This window comes from Schistocerca serialis, chromosome 3 (genome assembly GCF_023864345.2).
Source record: "Schistocerca serialis cubense isolate TAMUIC-IGC-003099 chromosome 3, iqSchSeri2.2, whole genome shotgun sequence".
NCBI classification, from domain to species: domain Eukaryota; kingdom Metazoa; phylum Arthropoda; class Insecta; order Orthoptera; family Acrididae; genus Schistocerca; species Schistocerca serialis.
In genome coordinates, this window is record NC_064640.1 from 75058862 (window position 1) to 75080556 (window position 21695).

The 21695-nt window shown below is 39.4% G+C and overlaps 1 protein-coding gene across 1 annotated transcript in view; it reads left to right on the forward strand.

Moving 5' to 3' along the window:
* LOC126470685 (dynein axonemal heavy chain 7-like) overlaps window positions 1-21695 on the forward strand; it is a 762325-nt gene that overhangs the window by 332719 nt on the left and 407911 nt on the right. Inside the window, exon 12 of the mRNA XM_050098686.1 lies at window positions 6072-6190. Within this exon, the coding sequence (XP_049954643.1) occupies window positions 6072-6190 (119 nt within the window). The remainder of the gene's footprint in view (window positions 1-6071; window positions 6191-21695) is intronic.

Genomic DNA, 21695 nt, shown 5'->3' on the forward strand with positions numbered 1-21695 from the left:
AGCTATAACAGTCCCCTGTTAACATGCAGGGCCCATGGATTCATTAGGTTGTCTCCATACCTGTCCATCGGCTCGATGCAATTTGAAACGAGACTTGCCCAAACAGGCAACATGTTTTCAGTCATCAACAGTCCAATGCTGGTGTTGATGGGCTCAGACAAGGCATAAAGCTTTGTGTTGTGCAGTCATCAAGGGTACATGAGTGGGCCTCCAGCTCCAAAAGCTCATATTGATGATGTTTTGTTGAATGTTTCACACGCTGATACTTGTTGATTGCCCAGAATTGAAATCTGCAGCAATTTGCCGAAGGGTTGCACTTCTGTCATGTTGAATGTTTCTCTTCAGTCCTTGTTGGTCCTATTCTTGCAGGATATTTTTCTGGCCTCAGCGATATTGGAGATATGATGTTCTACCAGATTTCCTGATGTTCCCGGTACACTCGTGAAATGGTCATGCAGGAAAATCCCCACTTCATCACTACCTGAGAGATATTGTGTCCCATCACTCGCACACCAACTATAAGACCACATTCAAACTCACTTAAATTTTGATAACCTGCCATCATAGCAGCAGTAAACAATCTATCAACTGCTCTAGACACTTGTTGTGTTATATAGGTGTTCCTGACCACAGTGCCATATTCTACCTGTTTACATATCTCTATATTTGAATATGCATGCCTACACCAGTTTCTTTGGTGCTTCAGTGTAATAAGCCCAGTCCTATCTGAAATATGTAGTGAATCACTAACTCAAGGTAGTTTCCCAGATATACTGAAATATGCCATTGTTAAAGTTAGATGTTTATAACTGCCCATCTGTTTCATTGCTGATGTCATTTTCCAAAATTTTTGAGAAGACAATATATTCTAGAGTAGCTTCTGACTTAAGCAACAAAAATATCCTCTACAAATTATAGTTTGGTTTTCAGAAAAGTTGCTCTACTGAGAACCACTTACAAGTTCATCCACCAAATTTTACAAGTATCAAATAATAAAATAATGCTGGTTGGTATTTTCTGCAACCTGTCTAAGGCATCTGACTGTGTGACTCACAGTATTCTCCTAGATAAATTGAAGTTTTATGGGACTGACAGTGTAGCCAATCAATGAGTAATGTCATATCTAACCAAAAGAATGCAGACTATTGTATTTAGTAATTCAACCAATATAGCCTCAGGATGTAATTCTGACTGGGAAGAAATCACTATCTTTTCTCATCATCAGGATGTAATTCTGACTGGGAAGAAATCACTATCTTTTCTCATCAACCTTTCACCTAATATGCAACAAGCAGAATTAGTTCTTTTCGCAGATTACTCTAGCAATGCAGTCAATCCAAGCATACATACAGAAACAGAAGAGATGGCAAAAATGTAAGGTATCACTGACTGATTTTCTATGAATGACCTCACTTTCAATTTTAAAAAGACACAAAATATCCAGTTCTTCACATCTACAGGTACTAGTACACCAGTGATGAATGTAACACATGGCGAGGAAGTAAAAAATGGAGCGGAAACTTCAAAATTCTTAGGTGTCCATACTGATGAGTATTTAAATTATAAAAGAACATTTTGAAATTCCTAAAACAACATAGTTCACCCACATTTGCACACTGCAAATCTTGGGAAGAGACAAATCAGTAAAGTGACATATTTTGCATATTTTCATTCAATAATGATATATGGAATAATATTCTGGAGTAACTCTTCTTTAAGAAAGAAAGTCTTCATTGCTGAACATGTGCTGCAAGAATAATATGTGGTGCTCTCCCATGATCATCACGTAGACATCTGCTTAAGGAGTCAATCATTTGGACAACTACTACACAACATATTTATTTCCCTTGAAATTTATTGTAAAAATCTGCTACATTTCAAAATCAGCAATGATGCATATTGCTACAATACCGAAAGCAAAAATGATATTCCTTACCCAGGTTGTCTTTAGCACAGAAAGTGGTGCACAATGCTGCAACAAAAATTTTTGATCACTTAGCCATTGATACAAAATGTCTGACAGACAGCCAAGTAAAATCTGAAAACAGCCTGAAAAAGTTTCCCCTCAACAACTTCTTCTATTCCATAGAAGAACCGGTGGCTTCACATTTGTCAGAACGTCACCATCCCATAACTGTCACGTTTTTGAGTGTTGGTGGTCAGAGGAATTCCTGAGCATTCACACTACATGGTATGTTAGTTTTGAAAGAAAATCGTGATGTTACAGCTGGTTCATAAAATAGCCACATTTCATAAATTGTGGTAGATTGTCATAAAATTGTGAAATTTAGTTTAAACCAGCTTGCAATGATTTCTGTTGCTCTTGATGATGAGGAACAAGAACAGTGAGCTAAAAGACTCTGTGTTAGAAAAATGTGAAAAAATTGAGACTGTGAATGAGAGTTCCTCATTCTTTGTAAGGAGCTGAAAGAGTCATTATTCTATAAAAATCTTTCAGAATTTTTAAACAATAGTTTTCTACCTATTAAGCAAGATTAAAATAGAAATTATGAAGAGAAATTGCAAGATTTAGGCATCCAATATCACCACAGCAGAAGCTGATGGTTTGCATAAGATATGTCTACATGGGCCGTTATGCTGAACTAAACACAACAAATACAGAATTGCTACTTGTGGCAGCAACAAGGAAATGTCATATGACTCCATCAATGGCCTGCCAAAACATTCTTCCTGAGATACACTGACATGACACTGATGTGACATGATGTGTCGACAATGTTCCATTGACGGCATGTGTGAATGCCAGCATTTGAACTACAGAGGAGAATCTTTCAACATGAGGGATGTGACAATGACATTCCATCATGTGTGAATCCACATATCCAGTCCTTTCTGTTTATCAGTTTTTGAATTAAAGTAGCTAATATCAGTTTTCTTTTTTAATTTAAGTTTTAAAATATTCCGGCAATGATCCAACTGACTGTAGATGCTGGGATTTCCGGTCATGCTAGGTTGTGATGGACTGTACATCACGTGAAGAACTGCATTCTTTTGAAGGACTTTCCATCATGCTACTGAAATTTTAATTGTATGCAGTAGACATTAATTTGAAGACAAGTTTGAATTGTTAGTTCAAAACTGATTCCTTTACAGTTTACTTCCCTAGATTCTTCCATTTTCATTATTACAGGGATTTCAGCTTCCTCTTCTGTCTTTGAGACCACTGACCAGTTTCTCCCTATAACCATAGGCAAGTGTCTGTTTTGGGACTGGTCATCTTGAACCTGACAGACCCATGTTCTTGTTATCCTTTCTTATCTCCCTCCTTATCACATTCTGAATGGGGTGCAGGGCTTGAGACTAATAATGGCAGAGTTAGCACTTACTACTTTGCTATTATTTTTAAATTTACATTTTAAATCAGCATTGACAACTGGTATGAACTGAGTTTCCTGGCAACAAATTGGCAGTAAATGATATTTACTTCTTTTTACTTGCACTTCAAGTGACTACAAATTAAAATCTCCCTAATGCACACACACAAAAAAAGTCTTGCATCACCTCAGTTCCGAGAGTTATGGAACCTGTACAGAAAATTGGAATAGAGATCAAGAGAAACATCATTTCTGCCCTTTGTATTGCTCATGAAAACCACACATTGCATGTTGTACCACCATACAATGAGACCTTCAGAGATGGCAGTCCAGACTGCTGTACACACCGGTACCTATAATACCCAGTAGCATTTCCTCTTGCATTGATGTAGGCCTATCGACAAGTTCATCAAGGCACTGCTGGTCCAGATTGTCCCACTCCTTAATGGTGATTCAGCATAGATCCCTCAGAGTGGTTGGAGGATCACGTCATCCATAAACAGCCCTTTTCAATCTATTCCAGGCATGTTCAATAGGGTTCATGTGTGGAGAACATTCTGGCCACTCTAGTCATGCGATGTCATTACCCTGAAGGAAGCCATTCACAAGATGTGCATGATGGGGGCCCGAATTGTCGTCCATGAAGACAATGCCTCGCCAATCTGCTACTGATATCGTTGCACTATCGGTCGGAGGATGGAATTAATGTATCGTACAGCCATTACAGCACCTTCCATGACCACCAGCAGCGTATGTTGGTCCCACATAATGCCACCCCAAAACAGCAGGGGACCTCCACCTTGCTGCACTCACTGGACAGTGTGTCTAAGGCTGACCAGGTTGCCTCCAAACATGCCTCTGACAATTGTCTGGTTGAAGGCATATGCGACTCTCATTAGTGAAGAGAATGTGATGCTAGTCCTGAGCAGTCCATTCGGCATGCCATTGTGCCCATCTGTACTGCACTTCATGGTGTTATGGTTGCAAAGATGGACCTCGCCATAGACATCAGGAGTGAATTTGTGCATCATGAAGTCTATTGCATACAGTTTGAGACATAACATTATGTCCTGTGGATGCATGAAAAGCATTACTCAACATGGTGCCATTGCTGTCAAGGTTCCTCCGAGCCATAATTCATATGTAGCAGTCATCCACTGCAGTAATAGCCCTTGGGCGGCCTGAGCAAGGCATGACATTGACAGTTCTTGTCTCTCTCTGTCTCCTCCATGCCAGAACAACATCACTTTGGTTCACTCCGAGACACCTGGGTACTTCCCTTGACACAATTGACACAATTGAACCATGGTATTCACCATCTAGGCGTGGTTGAACTACAGACAACATGAGCCATGTACCTCCTTGCTGGTGGAATGACTGGAACTGATCGTCTGTTGGACACTCTCTGTCTAATAGGTACTGCTCATGCATGGTTGTTTACATCTTTGGACAGGTTTAGTGACAACTTTGAACAGTCAAAGAGACTGTGTCTCTGATACTATATCAATTGTCAACAACTGTTGTCAGGAGTGCTAGGAACTGGGCTGATGCAGCACTTTCTTTGATGTGTGTATGTAGGAAATCTGGAATAATAGCATGTTGCATACATCCACATTGCATATTTCTTTTAATTTATGCAAATGGTTACTTTGAGAAGAAAATAATTGCTTATAGACATATTAGCCTTATTTCACAAGGAAAACAGAATAAAAATATGTTTGAAGACAGAAATATGTTTACAAATCCATTACTAGAACTTGAGGTAACTTTTGCAATGTGTGTCTAATAATGTATATTTTTATTGGTTTTTAAAATTGAGTTATAAATAGTGTAGCAACAAGACATTAACATTATTTTCCTTGTGTACATTTTATAGTTCTCAATACTATTATCTCGTTAGGGATTATTGAATGTTAACATACTCAGATAGCTGAGCACATTAAAGAGCTAGCTTGCGGGACATGGTGAGGTGTGACACCCCCAGAATGAATGTGCCTTACAGATTAATGTTGGGTGCCAATATGCTGGCCAGCCTGGATTCGCTTTTTAGGTAGTTTTCCACATCTACCTACGTAAATACCAGGCTAGTTTCCACATCCTTCCTCAGGTACACATGGTGCAAACAGTTTGAAAAACAATGCCACACCTTACCATGGTATTACAGTAGATGCATATAGGGCTGCACGGATTACTCCCTGGGTAAGAGAGGGGTTGCAAGCTGGCAGTATCTTTGAAATATTCTGGGGTGTGGTGACCCCATGACAGCAGTAGCCTATCTACAGGTATGATAGGTTCTCTGCGAAAGTGGGGAACTGCCACAGCAGTCCTGGCCTGGCATTGGCTGGATAAGGGTCACTGGAAAGTAAGGAGGGAATCAGGTGTTGGCATTTATAAATATCATAAGAATAATTTTGAATAGTTTTGCTGTATGGTGCCAAACAAATGATCTATTCACCATCATGTTGTATTTCATTAAGACATCCTGAGCCTTTTTTAAAATTATAAACATACTTTACTTGTAATTGCAACTGTAAGCCATTAAAAACATTCATATCAGCGGCACAGTTGTTAATCACCACTTACGTAAATATTAATTGGCACTATCAGTACTAACATTTACTTTATAAATTGTTTAGTTTATGAAAATATAGTCTATGCAGTTGTTCATGTAGGTCATGTTATCTACCTTTCCTAATCTCATTTGTGAACTAATTAATTTTCTCAAAATCTCACTAGGTCTGGCCTGAAGATGCACTGGACAAAGTTGCTCATCATTACATACAAGATGTGAAGATCTCAGATGATATTAAGAGCTCCTTAGTAGTGGCATCAAAATATTTCCATGTAACAACAAGGTACGCAAAGAAAATAGTTTATAATACAGAGTGTTTATAAATGAATATCGGGGTTTTAACACTTTATGATATTTATTACATTAAACTTACAGTTATAGATGATATGTCAAATGAACAGACAGTTGTGTTTGGCACCAGTGCTCATGCACAGTGTGCGATGTTTTCACCGCAATCTGCTAGACTGGTTGAACTGCACTGTACCCAAGCGGTGGATAGGCCGCAAGGGGCCCAATGACAGGGCTTGCGTTGCATGGTCTCCACATTCACCCGACCTAATGCCATACAATTTTTTCCTTTGGGGCATCATCAAGGATCATGTGTACATGCCTCCGCTACCACCAGACCTCCCTGAATTAAGAAACTGGATCGAAGCAGCTATTGCTACATTCACTGAAGACACACTTATCAACATTTGTGAAGAACTCGGCTATATACCTGATGTGTGCCATGTGACAAATGGTGCTCACATTGAACATTTATAAGGTTTTTGGTAAAACTGTTTGAGTTGCTCTTTCATTTGACATATCATTTATAACTGTAACTTTAATATAATAAATATTATAAAGTGTTATAACCCTTATATTCATTTATAAACACTCTGTATTGTCAGTAACATTGCTTAACTATACAATGTGACGAAGGCAATTGGCAGAACAAGTATCAGACACCAAGGTAAATTTATAACAATTATATGGAAAGTAATTTTCAATGCGATAGGGTCCACAACTGCGATGAATTTTTTGAATGATTTCTTGAAGCCTTCAGCTGCCATTTACTTTATTTCTGGTACAATTATACAATTTTGGCCTTAGCCATTTTCAAGTATTTTATGGATGCTTTTTTGGTAATAGATTATGTCATATACATCATTGTTATGCTCATAAATTAGTTTGAGGTGTTCACGCTATTTTACTGTGCTCCTAAAATAGTGTGAACACCTCAAACTAATTTATGAGCAAACATAATGTCATAGGAGCAACAACGTATATGACATAATCAGTTACCAAAAAATCATCCATAAAATACCTGAAAATGGCCTAAGACTGTACAGGAAATAAAGAAAATGGCAGCTGAAAGCTTCAAGAAATCATTCAAAAATATGGAAAGTATATACTGCTAAACATCACATAAGGGAGATATTGAGTCACAGATGGCACTATGAAAAAGACTGTTAAATATTTAACCTTTTGGACATAGTCCTTTTTCTACAGTAGAAAAAAAACACACACACATTCACACAAGCACAAGACACACACAAATGTCCACTTTATGATTATGTCTGATGTGAGCAGTGATCTGCTGGGATGAGTGAAAGGGGTGAAATAGGGGGCTGCTGTGCTGCCTTTGGAAGTGTGTAGGGACATGGCGTAGATAGGATAGGACTGCTAGGTGCAATGTTGGGAGGCTGTTCTGAGAGGGTGGGGGAAGGGGGAGGGGAGATGAAAGAAGTAGAGAAGGGGAAAGGACTAGTAGGTGCGTTGCTGTGATAAATGGCATGTGTAGTGCTGGTGCAGGAGCAGTGAAGTAAAAGGTGGTGGAGGACACAGACTAATGAGGGTAAAACCAGGGGCACTGCAGCAACAAGGGGTACATTATAGGTAGAGTCCCAACAACTACAATTCAGAAAAAAACTGATGTTGCTAGGGAGCATCAAGATGGTGCAGGCAGTGAAGCAACTTTTAACTGAGATACAACTGTTGTCCTTCAAGAATGATTTTTGTAGAGGAGCTCGAAACTTCTTATACTAATTCCTTATTCTACCTTCCAGCTGATGTCATTAGTATGCATTGCATCTAACTGGTACATACCATTGTTCAAAACAACATTTAGCTTTCATTGTTAAGTATGCATTATTCTTTGTGCATGAGAAAATGTGGTTTGCTAAAAAGTGATTATCTACCTGACCTTGTAGTTGGTAGGTAAGTATAAGTTTTCTGTGCACATAAGTATTAGAGAAATAACTGCTCACACAGTCCCTCAGAATGTCATATTAATATAGTGAAGTGTAGTATGTGTATTTTCATGCGTAATATAACCTCAGTGACTGTCTGTTGAAGTGCATCCTTCTAGAAGGTCACTAGTTGTATGTATATAAAAATCAGATACAATGTTTTCTGCCATTTCTCTTTTGCTGTAATATATGTACACATGTGCTTATACTTTATTTTAGCAACAATAGCATACTGTGCCAACATGAGTCACTAAAATGTCTGTAAGCTCATAATCATATGATCATCAATCAGGATGGATGAAATTTCATTGTTTGTTATACTTAAGTTGGGAACCCAAATTTATGTTACTATTGTTACATAAATACCCACACAAAAACCTATGTGCTAAGATTTGCTTTATAAGCTACATTTTTGCAATAGGATGACTCTTATACCATTATAAGGAAATAAATTTCAGTAGTGAGGAGTAAATAACTGCAAAAAGTAATGGAGATGAACTAAAAACAAAACCCAAGGGACAGCTGACTTGAGATCTGACAGTTCAGCCGAGATGTTAGTGGCTTCATGGAATGACAACAGCATTGTGACAGTGGCAACAAACTTAAATACCATAAATCCAACTCATCAAGTCAAGCAATATTCACATCAGCAGAAAAGATGGTTATTAATTCAACAACCAGGAGTCATTTACCATTACAACAAGTTTATGGGTGGAATTGATAGAGCTGACCAAAATATTTCAGACTGTAGAGTAGATATCAGGGTTAAGAAATGGTAATTCCTATTTATTACATACTTTTCTTATGTAGCCAAGCATAACATGTGGCAGCTGTAGAGGGAGGAGGCTGGTAAAGGGTGGTAAATTGGTCCACATGGCATTTTATCAAAGAATCACCACTGCAATTCTGGAATCAAACTGCCATACTGCTATGCAAAGAGAAAGCATCTAGAACTGCAAAAACTGATTTTAGATATGGCAAGCTGGAAGAATGGATCTGTCACTAGATCCTGTTTTGAGAAAGAAGAAACAACTACACTGTCAACAATGTTAGAAAAATCTACAACACTGTGCATTAAATGCAATGTACCACTTCATGTTTCTTGTTTCATACTGATCCATACAAAAAGTATGACAGTATTGATTTGTCCCTTAAATAGTAAGATTGTGTTAAGTGCATCTATATAGAGCTGAAGTCGTTCCAGAAGGATGGGGTATTTTTAAAAAACTATGCAAATAAAAAGTGCAAGAACATTACATACGCCTAACTTTTATTATAATTAAGTGATTAATTAAAGTATTCATTAAAATGCAAACAAAAACTAATTCAGTCTTATCTGGGTTAGAGTGAAGCACATCATGTTGGGCATGTTCAGCAACTGGGTGGTCCAGTTGTCTCTTGGCCAGCTTGGTTGTTGATAACCAGCTTATTAGTTGTCATGACCACATAGAAAGTGGCACAGTGGTTGCAGCTCAGTTAGTAGATCACATGGTTGCTTTCACAGATGGCCTAACTTTGATGGGGTATAGGGCAGGAGATGTCTGTGAATGGGCTAGAGAAGGTGATAGTGGGAGGATGTCAAGGACAGGGCTTGGATCTAGGTCTCTTGCAGAGATATGAGCCATGAAGAAGCAGCTGGGAGCAGAGGTGGAGTAGGGACCGACAAGGAGATTGTATAGGCTTGGTGAGTGGCAGAATACCACTGTGTGAGGGATGAGGAAAACAGCGGTGAGGATATTTGTCATTTCAGGGTATAACATGGATTGTTAAAGCCCTGGTGGAGAATGCGATTTAATTTCTACAGGCCTGGTGGTACTGCAAAATGAAGTGAATCCAATCAGGTGGTGTCAATCATTTACCAGTTTTTCCACGTTTGAACAACTGAGCATAGCATTTTAACAATTACATTGCAGCTGACCACTGCCATGAATTCTTGACTGATCTATCAACAACAATGGTGTGTTGGAGTGTGTGCAACCAGCAAATCACGTTGTCAGTGGGTGTGTGATTCTTGTGCTACACTCGTGTAGTCAACACAACAAAACTTCTGCTGGTGGCTGTTACTTCCAAAGTGTAACTGGTAAGTTGCAATTATATTGCTTGCATATGAACATCTTAAGTGATAAAGTTTCATTTTTTTTATCATTGCTAATGCTGCTTAGTCACTATGCATGCCTAATTAAAAAATTGCATTTTTGTAGGGTGAATCCGATCATGCAAGTATACCAAAGGGTTCTGGGACCAACACAGAAGTCTATCTAAAAACCAGAATTTCTTCTAAATGTGGTGAAAGGTGTCAAATCAGGAAAATTAAGCATCACATTAAATGACAAACTGAAGGAGAGGTACAAATACAAAATAGGCAGCCAACCAGCATTAACCAATATTAAGGAAAAAGCCTGGTTAAAGAATTATTGTGTTGTGCGAAATGGGGGTTTCCTTTGAGGAATAATGATGTTAGGGACATTGTACAGGTGTATCTGTTTGTCAAATTTCGTGAGTGCAAGTGTTTTTATAGCAAAAATCTCAAGTTTAATATCCTTTTAAAAATTGTTTAGTCTAGAAATTGTAAAATTTTGTTGCAAATACAGCAATATATTTTTTTAAAATCAAGATAGTGATCGGATTCACTCCGCTGGAAGTCTGATTCCACTCTTGCATAAAAAATGCAATGGTGATTGGATTCACCCAAACTGAGAAGATAAAACTGATCAACAGTTAACTTAAAATAATAACTGCAATTATGAACTAAAAATAACATAATACATGAATATAATAGAGGGAAACATTCCACGTGGGAAAAATATATCTAAAAACAAAGATGATGAGACTTACCAAACAAAAGCGCTGACAGGTCGATAGACACACAAACATACACACAAAATTCAAGCTTTCAGACATTTGTCTGCTTGTGTCTGTGTATGTGCGGATGGATATGTGTGTGTGTGCGAGTGTATACCTGTCCTTTTTTCCCGCTAAGGTAAGTCTTTCTGCTCCCGGGATTGGAATGACTCCTTACCCTCTCCCTTAAAACCCACATCCTTTCGTCTTTCCCTCTCCTTCCCTCTTTCCTGATGAAGCAACCGTTTGTTGTGAAAGCTTGAATTTTGTGTGTATGTTTGTGTTTGTTTGAGTGTCTATCGATCTGTCAGCGCTTTTGTTTGGTAAGTCTCATCATCTTTGTTTTTAGATATAATACATGAATATATCTATATCAGGGTTGTGATATTAACATCTTGAAAAACCTGCCATTTTGGATTGGATTCACCTCATTTTACAATACTGAGTCACGAGAGAAGTGTTTCCTTTGTTGTCGGGAAATGGATATGTGGGAGATGGTAAGTGAGTGGAGAGACGAGGCACATGGGAACTGTTTCTGGAAGAGGCTGGGAGGGTGATTTCAGTCTGTGAAGGCCTCAGTGAGGCCCTTGGAATATCTGGGGAGGAACTATTCACCACTACAGATACAAAGACTATTGGTACTTAGGCTGTATCGGAGGGACTTTTTAGTATAGAATGGGTGGCAGCTTTGAAGTGCAGATGTTGTCTGCAGTTGGTGGGTGGACTGAGGTACTGATGTGGCCATCCTGGAGGTGGTAGTCAACTTCAAGGAATGTGGCTTGTTGGTTGACCCAACAAGGTAAATTGAATGTGGGAGAAGGTATTGAGGTTCTGGAGGAATGTGGATAGGGTGTCCCCAACCTCAGTCCAGATTGCAATGGTATCATCAGTGAATCTGAACCAGGAGAGGGTTTGGGATTCTGGGTGGTTAGGAAGGATTGCTCTAGATGGTCCTTGAATAGGTTGGCATAGGATGGTGGTGCCATGTGAGTGCAAACTGCTGTATTACAGATTTGTTCATAGGTGATACCTTCAAAGGAGAAGTAACTGTGGGTGAGGATACAGTTTGATATGTTGACCAGGAAGTGGTTGTAGGTCTGGAGTCAGTTGGTTGTTAGGAAAGTTAGTGCTCAATAGTATCAAGGCCATGGATATTGAGTATGTTAGTTAGAGGGCGGTGATGAGCAGGGAACTGAGTGGTAAAAGAAAAGGAACTGTGGAGAATTGACGAAGGAAATTCTTGTTTTTTTCTTTTCTTTCTTTTTGCTTTTTTTAAAGTATATAGTAAGATAGATTATAGCTAATAGGCCGAAGGTGTTGCTCCATGACAGCAGAGGTTCTGTCTGTAGGAGCATGGTAACTAGCCACAGTGGGCATCCAGGATGGTTGCATTTATTGACTTTAGGAAGCACGCACAGGAAATAATGAGGGTGAGGAAAGAGACTCAGGAGAGAGATTCTGTAATGGCCTAAGGATTTGAGGAGGGACTGCAGATGCTGCTGGATTTCTGAAATGGGGTCGCTGTGGCAGAGTTTGTAGGTAGACATATCTGACAGCTGACAAGAGTCCCTCTGCCAGATAATCCCTGTGGTTTATAAACACAGTGGTGGAGGCCTTCTCAGCAGCTGTGATAATAAAGTCAAGCTCAGTTTTTAAGTGGTGCATTACAGTTCTTTTTCCAGATGCAAGTTTGTTTTCCACATTGAGGAGGTTGGGAAATGGTGGTGAGGTACGATTTCAGGTCAGCAAATTCTGGAAAGTTAACAGGTGGTTATTTGGGGGCAGTTGGGAGAATCATAGATGGACGGAGGAGTGAACTGAATCAGGCAGTGTTCAATGTTTGTTTAGGTTAGGTCTGATACATAGGATTGGCGGTCTAAAAGTGTTTCCACTGTATGGACCAGGAGAAGAAGAGAAGGTCTTTAAGAAGCATAGCGTAATTAAATTTGGTATTGGGGCAAAATGAAAGGCCTTTGGAAAGGACTGATACTTCTGTGGGACTGAGGTTTTTGGAGGACAGGTTCGTGACTGTCTTCCAGTTTCTGGGGGTGTGGTAAATGTAGTAGGTCTGCAAGGCAGGATTTGGCAGCTAAGATGGGATGCAGGGTAAGTTTGATAGAGGCTGTTGCAGAGGTTATGGCTAGTTTTAGTCCAAGATATGAGTAGGAGGTAAACAGGTTGGAGATTTTTTTAAATGGCATTCTGAATGCTGTTCTAGTTCCTGGCGGGCAGGAGTTTCAGTTTGGGATATGGTATGTGGGATTTTGGGCCTGCAGATTGGGAGAATTTTATAGATTGAGAGAAGGTATTGCAAGAATGTTTGGTCCTGATTTATATGGTTTTGCAGGACTAGGTTTGTGAGGGGTATGGACTGACAGAATTTGAACAGTCAGAGGTCATTGTGGAAGTGGGTTTTGGTGCTGGAGATAGGCAATTTGATGGTCAGGACATTTTGGAGGGAGGGAATTTCATGTGATAGCCAACAACAGTTGAACAATGTGTCGAACTGAGTTGTGGCTAGGGATAGAGGAACGTTTTGAAACCTGAGGTTGTAAAGCCTATAGTGAAAGAAACTAAAATTAACATGAAAACATGATGAGATCAAAGAGAAAAATGAATAAAAAGACAACAATAGTGGGATGTAAGTCAGTGGGTGGATATGTGTGAAGAGAAGGAGCAGCATTTGTAGCTGGATTAGGTGAGATCAGTATCTGCATGGCAGAATACAGAGAAAAGGGGTGGAGGGTTCATTAAGGATGAGGTTCAACAAAGTATGTGTGGCACAGGAAGGTCCAGAAGGTACAGTTTGCTACTCAGCACATAGAGGAAGTGTTGAGCTGCAGACAGGCAAAGCAAAAAAGACTTCTAAGGTAATTTAGATTTCAAACAAAGTCATTCTTCTGAAATAGAAAACTCGAACACCCATTCACACAAGCACAACTCCCTTGCGCACATGGGCACTGTCTTCAGGTGCTGTGGCCTGACTGCAACTACATCTTCCATGAGCAGAAATCTGCTGGGGTGGTGTTGCAGTTAAGGAGGAGGCATGGGGTGGACATGGTGAGGGATAGCAGCACCATGTAAGAAATTCATCAATGGAGAGCAAGGAGTTGGCCACCATTAAGTCATTTAGGCTCCTCTTAAAATGAACTTCATTAGTAATTAAACATTTAGTGGCTGTTGGAAAGTTATCGAAAATGTGTGTTCCTGATAATGGACACCTCCTGGACCAAAGAAAATTACTTTAAATCTTTGTGAAGATTATCCTTATTTCTGATATTGATTCCATGACCTGGCTTTTTTGCTAGACAAAGAACTACATTTTTGATGACAAATTTTGTTAAGGAACAAATATACTGGATAATAGTAAATGGTACCCCTAGTTCACTGAACAGCCTTCTGCAAGATGGTCTTGAGCTCATACTACCAATAAGTCTTATAACACATTCTTGGACTAAGATAGCTTTGGTTTGGCTTTATGAGTTACCCCAAAAAATTATCCCATGTGATGTTATGGAATGCAAATAAGCTAAGTGTGCTAGTCTATTTATTTTTATATCTGACAAAATGCACATTGCAAACAAAGATTTGATAAGACACTTCTGGAGTATGCTCCTCCCAGTTGAATGTATTACCAAGCTATAATCCCAAGAATTTAACAGTATCATCATATTTTTGGTATATATATTCGTGGGAAACATTTTACAAGTTCTAAAATTCCGTAGTGTATTTTTTCAAAGTTAAGTGACAAATAATTGTCTAGGAACCATTTATTAAAGTCCATGAAAATTTAATTTGCTGATCTTTCTAAGAGTATTCTTGATTTGCTATTTATTGTGCTGCTTGCTTCATTTGTCAACAAATGAATCTCAGCATCTGGTAAAGTTACAAATGGAAGATCTTTGACATACACAAGAAAATTAAGAGCTCCAATGATAGAACCTTCGGGGACACTAGTTGTAATTAGTTCCCTGTTGGCTGATGCCTGATAGTTTAATACACATCCCTTGCGTATTGATACCCTTTGTTTCCTGTCAGAGATATAGGATTTGAAGCACTTTGCAGCTTTTACTGTTACGCCAGTAATTTATTTTCTAACGAATTAAGTACATTCTTGCTGTTAGTGTAGACAGTCTTTTCAGTATCAGAACCCCTTAAAAATCTGAACTGTGCCTCTGAGAATGTTTCATTTGTTATCAGATGGAGAAGAAGCCTGTTGTATATTACCTTTCTAAAATTTTTGAGAATACTTACAAAAATGAAATTGAATGAAATTTTGGTGGTATTTATCACCTTTCTTAAACAAAGGCTTACCTTCAGAGTATTTCATCTATTCAGGAAAAGTTTCACAGATAAATGACTGGTTACGTGGATAACTTAATATGTTACTAAACTCAGAAGCACATACTTCAATTAACTTTGTCGGTGTTTTATCACAATCGCTAGATTTTTTTATTTTAAAGATTTTTTGGTGACATTACTTCTACTGGTGTAGTGTGGGTCATATTCATATGACTGAATTTATTTGTAATGACTGCTATGAGATATTTCATGACAGCTTCTACTGAAACTTAAAGCCCATATTTTCAGAAATAGTTATGAAATACTTGTGGAAAGATTTTGCAACAATGCATCCAACTGTGACCAGTGTATCATTTTTTCTTAATGCTATTTGCTCCTTTCGATGTCTCTTTCTACAAGTCTGATCTTATGCTAAATGCCACATTGCCTTTATTTTGTTATCTGATGTGGTTATTATTTTCTCATAAGGCATTTGCTTTGATGTCAGTGTTACTAGTTTTATATTTTCAAGTATATCTTGTAATGAGCTATAGCATCAACATCAGAGCTGTTTTTGACTGACAGAAGCAGTTTCTTTTTTGTTTTACAGGGTACCTTTATTCCATGAATAATCCATGGCGTCTTAGCAGACTTTAATCTAATCTAGGTTAGTTTTGGGGGAAAAACAGTATTCAGGTAAGAGGAGGTGACATACTATTCCTATGGAGATTTAATACTTAGCTACGGGATTCTATTCAGCGGTTCAAAGGCACAAAAGTGTATATAGTTTTTAAATTACAGAAAATTAGCATAAGAATATTAAGAATAGTAGTTGGGCTCATTCTAAAATAATGTTTAGAAAACTAGGTATCCTTGCTGCACCAAGTGAGTACATCTACCAGTTTGTTGCATATATCATGGAAAACATTACCATGTATTTTACTAATAGTTCTATACATAATCATGGAACAAAAGCGAGCTTGGACTTACATTTACCAGTGAAAACACGCAAAAAAACTAAAAATAACCTTTTCTATCAGAAAATAAAATTGTGTAGTAAGTTGAACAAAGGGGATGAAAAAGATTGCCAGAATATGTCTGTTTAACAAGGCAGCTAAAATGTTCTTTATAGGTAATACTTATTTAAAAAAGGAAAAAAAATGCTTGGATGATTCAGAGTAGTGATTAATAATGGAAAAGAATAACCACAACACCATGTCTCATTACAATACTGTGATACTTCTGCACGAAAATAATAAGTCAAAATCTATATTGTGTTCTAGTCATGGCTTGTCATTCTCCTGTGTTCACCATCTTACTCATCATGGGGAAGAGGGATGCTGACTCAGTTTCTCATGTGAAATGAGCAGAGGACATGAAAATGTACATTGGGGATGTGTGCCCTGTGTGTGCAGGCATAGAGTCCATTTTCTGAATGGTCTATAATTAGTGCAAGGGGCATAGCAGCAAGTTCATGGCTCTGGAGTTATCAGAGGGTGTCCTCAATGCAGGCAGCTATGAAGAGAAAGACAGTGTTATATCAAATAACCTTGTTCAATAGATACCAGCTTGCTATATTCATGGTCAGCAGACAAGAACAGTTCTCAGTACATAGAAGCAAAGTTTTTTTTCTGCCAGTAAATACAAATTCCTTTTTAGTGGTGATAACCTTGCCTGAAGGCCGAAACAAGAAACAATACTTGATTAATGGCCAAATTACAACATTAATGAATAAATTCTATCTAAATGCCCAGACAGCAAAATAACTCTTAACAGAAGTCCAATTCTAATAGAACAACAGTTAATACCTCCACTAACTAGTCTGTTGGAAGACCAGTATTGAAAAGTACTTGAGTAAGCTTGAATTAGGTTGTCAATGTAATTCAAAAAATAAGCAAGTATGTCAATTGTGTTTTCTGGAGTTAGATGTCAATCACTGAAAGTCAATGTCCACAACAGGTGAGAGATTCTAGAGTTTGATGCAACCAAAGTCAACAACCACTACAATTTACAGATACAAACTGTTGATATAGTGTTGTAAGCCACACATTGGCTGGTAATGGTCTGTAGCATAGTATTGGCCCTAGGAGGATGGCTCAGCAGAATTTCGGAGGTGGACTGTGATGTGTCTTCCTGGATGCACCAAAGTAAGCCCTTGGTTGTGGAAGAATGGTTGCTCTCAGCACTGGGCCCAGTGGCTTACTTGGCAGACACTAACGTATGTGGTCTGTGTGTGGCCTTGAATGGGCTTTCCACAACAGAATACTTTTTGCACTGTTTTCAGTCATGTGTTTATGCGCAATAAACTATTCTATGTGCATATCTAGCACATCCTGGAACCTTATTGGCAGCTAACAGGCTGGCCTCTACTCAGTCTGGGATGCACCTGATGGATCTGTTGTGCAGATTGCCAGTGCACATAGACACATGGCCAAGATATATTATGCCTACCTCCGATAGAAGAGGAGAAAGTACAGCACATCTTGACCTCTTAGGGGACCTCCGTATCTACAATGGCTTCAGGTGCCACTGAAGAGATGGATTCCACTTCCATCAGTGTAGGTGGAGCATCTGCCAGTGTCGTGGAAGAAGTGGAAGTCCCCAGGGCAAGCAACTGGATTTGATCAAGCTGAAGTAGAGAGGTCACATCAGTGAACAAAGAGGGTGAGGAATTAGTGGATCCTGAACAGTCTCCATGGTGAGGTCACAACTGATTGATATGTTTTCGACACACTTTGACATTAAGGAGAGTGACTTTGACCATCTCTCAGACCACCAAGTGAGAGACACATCTGGGAGTCCACCACTGATGTCCATTAGGGAAAATCAGAGTTCACACAATGTCATGGACAGAAAAACAGTGCCACTTTTGTCACTCAGTGGGAGGATTTATTTGCATGGGAATCAGTAAGGAAAGCAGAGAGCAGTGTGGGTGTCCAAGCAGACATTTAGTTGGAGATGAACTGCCTTGCAGAGTAGATTGATAAGAAACCAAAAAGAGGGGCAATGCTACTTCAATAAGTTGATGTACACTCAACTTAGACATTTGAGTCTCAAATGTGTGAACAAAATGTTCAGCCAGGATCAAATGGAGCTATATATATTAGTGCAATACTATTATTTTTGCAAAAGGAGGTGAACTCTGTGGATGAAAATTGTTTACCATTGTTAGTGACAATGGTCTCTGGTAGGCCTTTGATAGAAAAAAATGAGGGAAAACATGTGGATGATTTCACAAGCAGAAGAATTTGTCATTTGACAGACTTATGGAATACCTACACCAGTGTTCGCCAGAATCAATCATGTATGGCCTGAAAAGGGGTCCAAGAAATCAAAGTGGTTAAGGGGCCAGAGGTCTGACACCTCCAGCCAGGAAAAATTCCTCTGGGGTGATACTGCTTGCTTGGTTTGGCAAGTATGACAAGCCGTAACTGTAGTGGTGATGTTTGCATCCATGTGACATCAATAGACATGTTGTTGCTCCAGCCATTTAATTAGAGAGTGGCAGGTACAATGGCTCGGGTTCACCCATTATCTTCAGAAATGAGGAAGACCCCACTGAGGACTGAGAGATCATGACACCAGTATCAATATGCTTGAGCCTCCAGATGCTGGAGCTGTTTCCAGTCGGCCAATGACCTCACCCGTATCTGGCTTAGTACCTCACACAGAAGTGGATCTTCTGCTGTGTATTGAGCAATGAGCATAGCATTCAGTGCCAAGATGGACACCACTTCCTCAGGTGCCATGTCCAAATGGAAATAGACTTCAGGTTCTATGTCAAAGGCCAGGTCCAGCCACAGAGGTAACCTACAAAGTACATTGCCATTAGCATGATGAGTGCTAGAGTGGTATTGAGTCTCATACTGATAACTGGAGAGGAAAAGAGCCCATCAATGGAAATGGTGTACCATCTTCATAGGCACTGGAAGAAAAATTTTGACAACGGGGAAGAGAGATTTATGATCTGTAAGGAGAGTGAACTGGTGACCATTGATGTATCCATGAAAATTTTAACACAAAAAAGTATCGTTAGGACCTCTTTCTCTATTTGACTGTAGTTTCTTTGGGATAGTGACAGGGTGTTGGAAACAAAGGGAATAGGATGTGCTACACCATCTATGATTTGAAAAAGGAGTGTCCTGCTCCATAATCCAATGCACCTATTGTCGAGATCAATTGTTGGGATGGTTCATATGCCACCAAACAAGTGGTACAACAATGCCATTTCAAAGCTTGGAAGACCTTCTCAGACTTCACAGTCTTGTGGAGCAGTCTCAAGAACAGACTTCAGTTGACTATTGTCAGAAGGAGATTTTGTGGCAGAGGGGAGATTCATGTTGCACTGAAAAGAATTTGCAAGATATTCTACTTGGTGAATAAAAAAATACTTATCTTTATTACACTTGATGTTATCATGGTGCACCACCATGAAGAAGAGCACAGGTTATCCAGCATATGGTCAGTTTTGCCTGCAACAATTATGTCATCAAGGTAGTTCTCCACTCTGGGGATCTTCCTTGTGAGCTGCTCCAGGTACCTCTGAAATATAACTTATGCACTGGTTATGCCAAAAGGCAGTTTTATATATTGAAAAATACCAAAGGGGCTGTTGGTTACCAAAAGATGTTGGGAGCCTCTGTCCAACAGTAACTGGAGGTAAACATTTATGAGATCTATTCTGGCAAAGAGTCATCCCCCAGATAAATGTGAGATGATATATCCTTGACTTTGGTGATCAGATAGGCATCCACTACAGACTGATCATTAATTGTGCGCCTAAAATCTCCACAGATCTGCTGCACTCTGTTGGGTTTCTCCATGAGGACACTTTTGGAGACCATTCAACTACTGGGGATAGGCATGAGGATGTTCTTCTCTTGCAAGTGCTGTAGCTTAACACACAAGTTATCCTAAAGTGTATGTGGGACTTTTTAGGCCTTATAAAACTTGGGTGTAGCCATGAGCAGTAGGGTGATATGAGTCTCAAATCTCACAACACTCATCATAGGCTTGTCAAAGGTAGAGTGGAACTGGGTAACCAATTCATGAAATTTCAAATGGTCAGTTAATGCTCTGATCAAGCTGAAATATAATTGGGACCTCATTAATCCTCAAAGTAAGAGCAATGACCTTTTGGGTATGTGGAAATACTGACTGCACCAAGGAAACATCTGGGCAACTTTGAGGCTTGTCCTTCTTTCCAGAGTTGGAAGTATCAAGGTGAGTAGCATTCGTTGTCATTATGTTGGACAACTGACACACTTCTCCTTTATGTTCCTCCTTGTCACAGGCATTGCACTTGATTTGCTTGTGGGGGCATTGTTGGCGGGGGTGCTGAAAGAAACAGTTGTGACAAGATGGTATGGGTTGAGGTACTGACCAGCTGAAAAGTCCTTAGGGGTGACAGTGGCTTCTGAACGTGCAGACAGACTTGAGGGATGGGGTGGATCAACATGCCAGTCGGGTGGCATATATTGATGAAGGGTCTTTCATGGAGGCAGTCAACTGCAATGATTGCTGAAGTGCCCTTATAATAGGAAGACAAGTGCCCAATGAGGGACCCTGTAACTTCATGAAATCAGTTCATTGGATATCATCTGGTGCATGCATGAGAATAATATCATGAACTAAAGAACTGCATATGATTGCTTACATTCAGGGTTAGGACAAAGGAATTGACAGACCCTGGCTAATCCTTGAAGGTGAGTAATCCAGTCCTGTAGGACTGCTCAGTAGTCTTATGACAGCTACAGAACTTGTACCATGCAGCTCCCAAGTGGACCTGAGAATTGAAATAGTCTGACAGGCTTACTTTCAAGTACTTATAGGGGATGGCATGCAGTTTTACCTCTGGGTGAAGCTGTTGCAACAGGTGAGAGCTGTTGGGACCCACATGGGCCAAACGGTATGCCACTGCTGAGTGTCACTGAGTGTTAACTGTTATGTCAAGTACAATGAAATGTTTTTCCATGTGCATGACTCAATTTGCCCATGGTTCTGTTTTCTTGTCAAACAACTGAAAAAGTGGTGGTGCTGTCCAGAAACTCTTCACCAACATGTCGAAACTTGACAGGCAGTGGGAGTCATCTGGTACCAAGGCCAAGAGAACTTCTAGGTGTTCCATCAAGGCCTGATTGGTCTGCATAATCTGATCCATCATGATCTGCATCTGTTATAGCAGCAGCATGACCTGCTGGGATGCATCCACAGGTTGCAACATTGCCAATAAAAATACAAATCACCAGAGTAAGAAAACAAAACCTAAACACACACTCTCTGCCTGTTGGTGTTAACTAAACATGCTGGTCACATTGCAAAAGTGGGAAGATCCCCGTCACCACTACTATATCTGTGATCAGTAGGCAAGAACAATTTTCAGAATCTAAAGAAACAAAGTTTGTTTCCTGTGAGTAAACACAAATTCCGTTT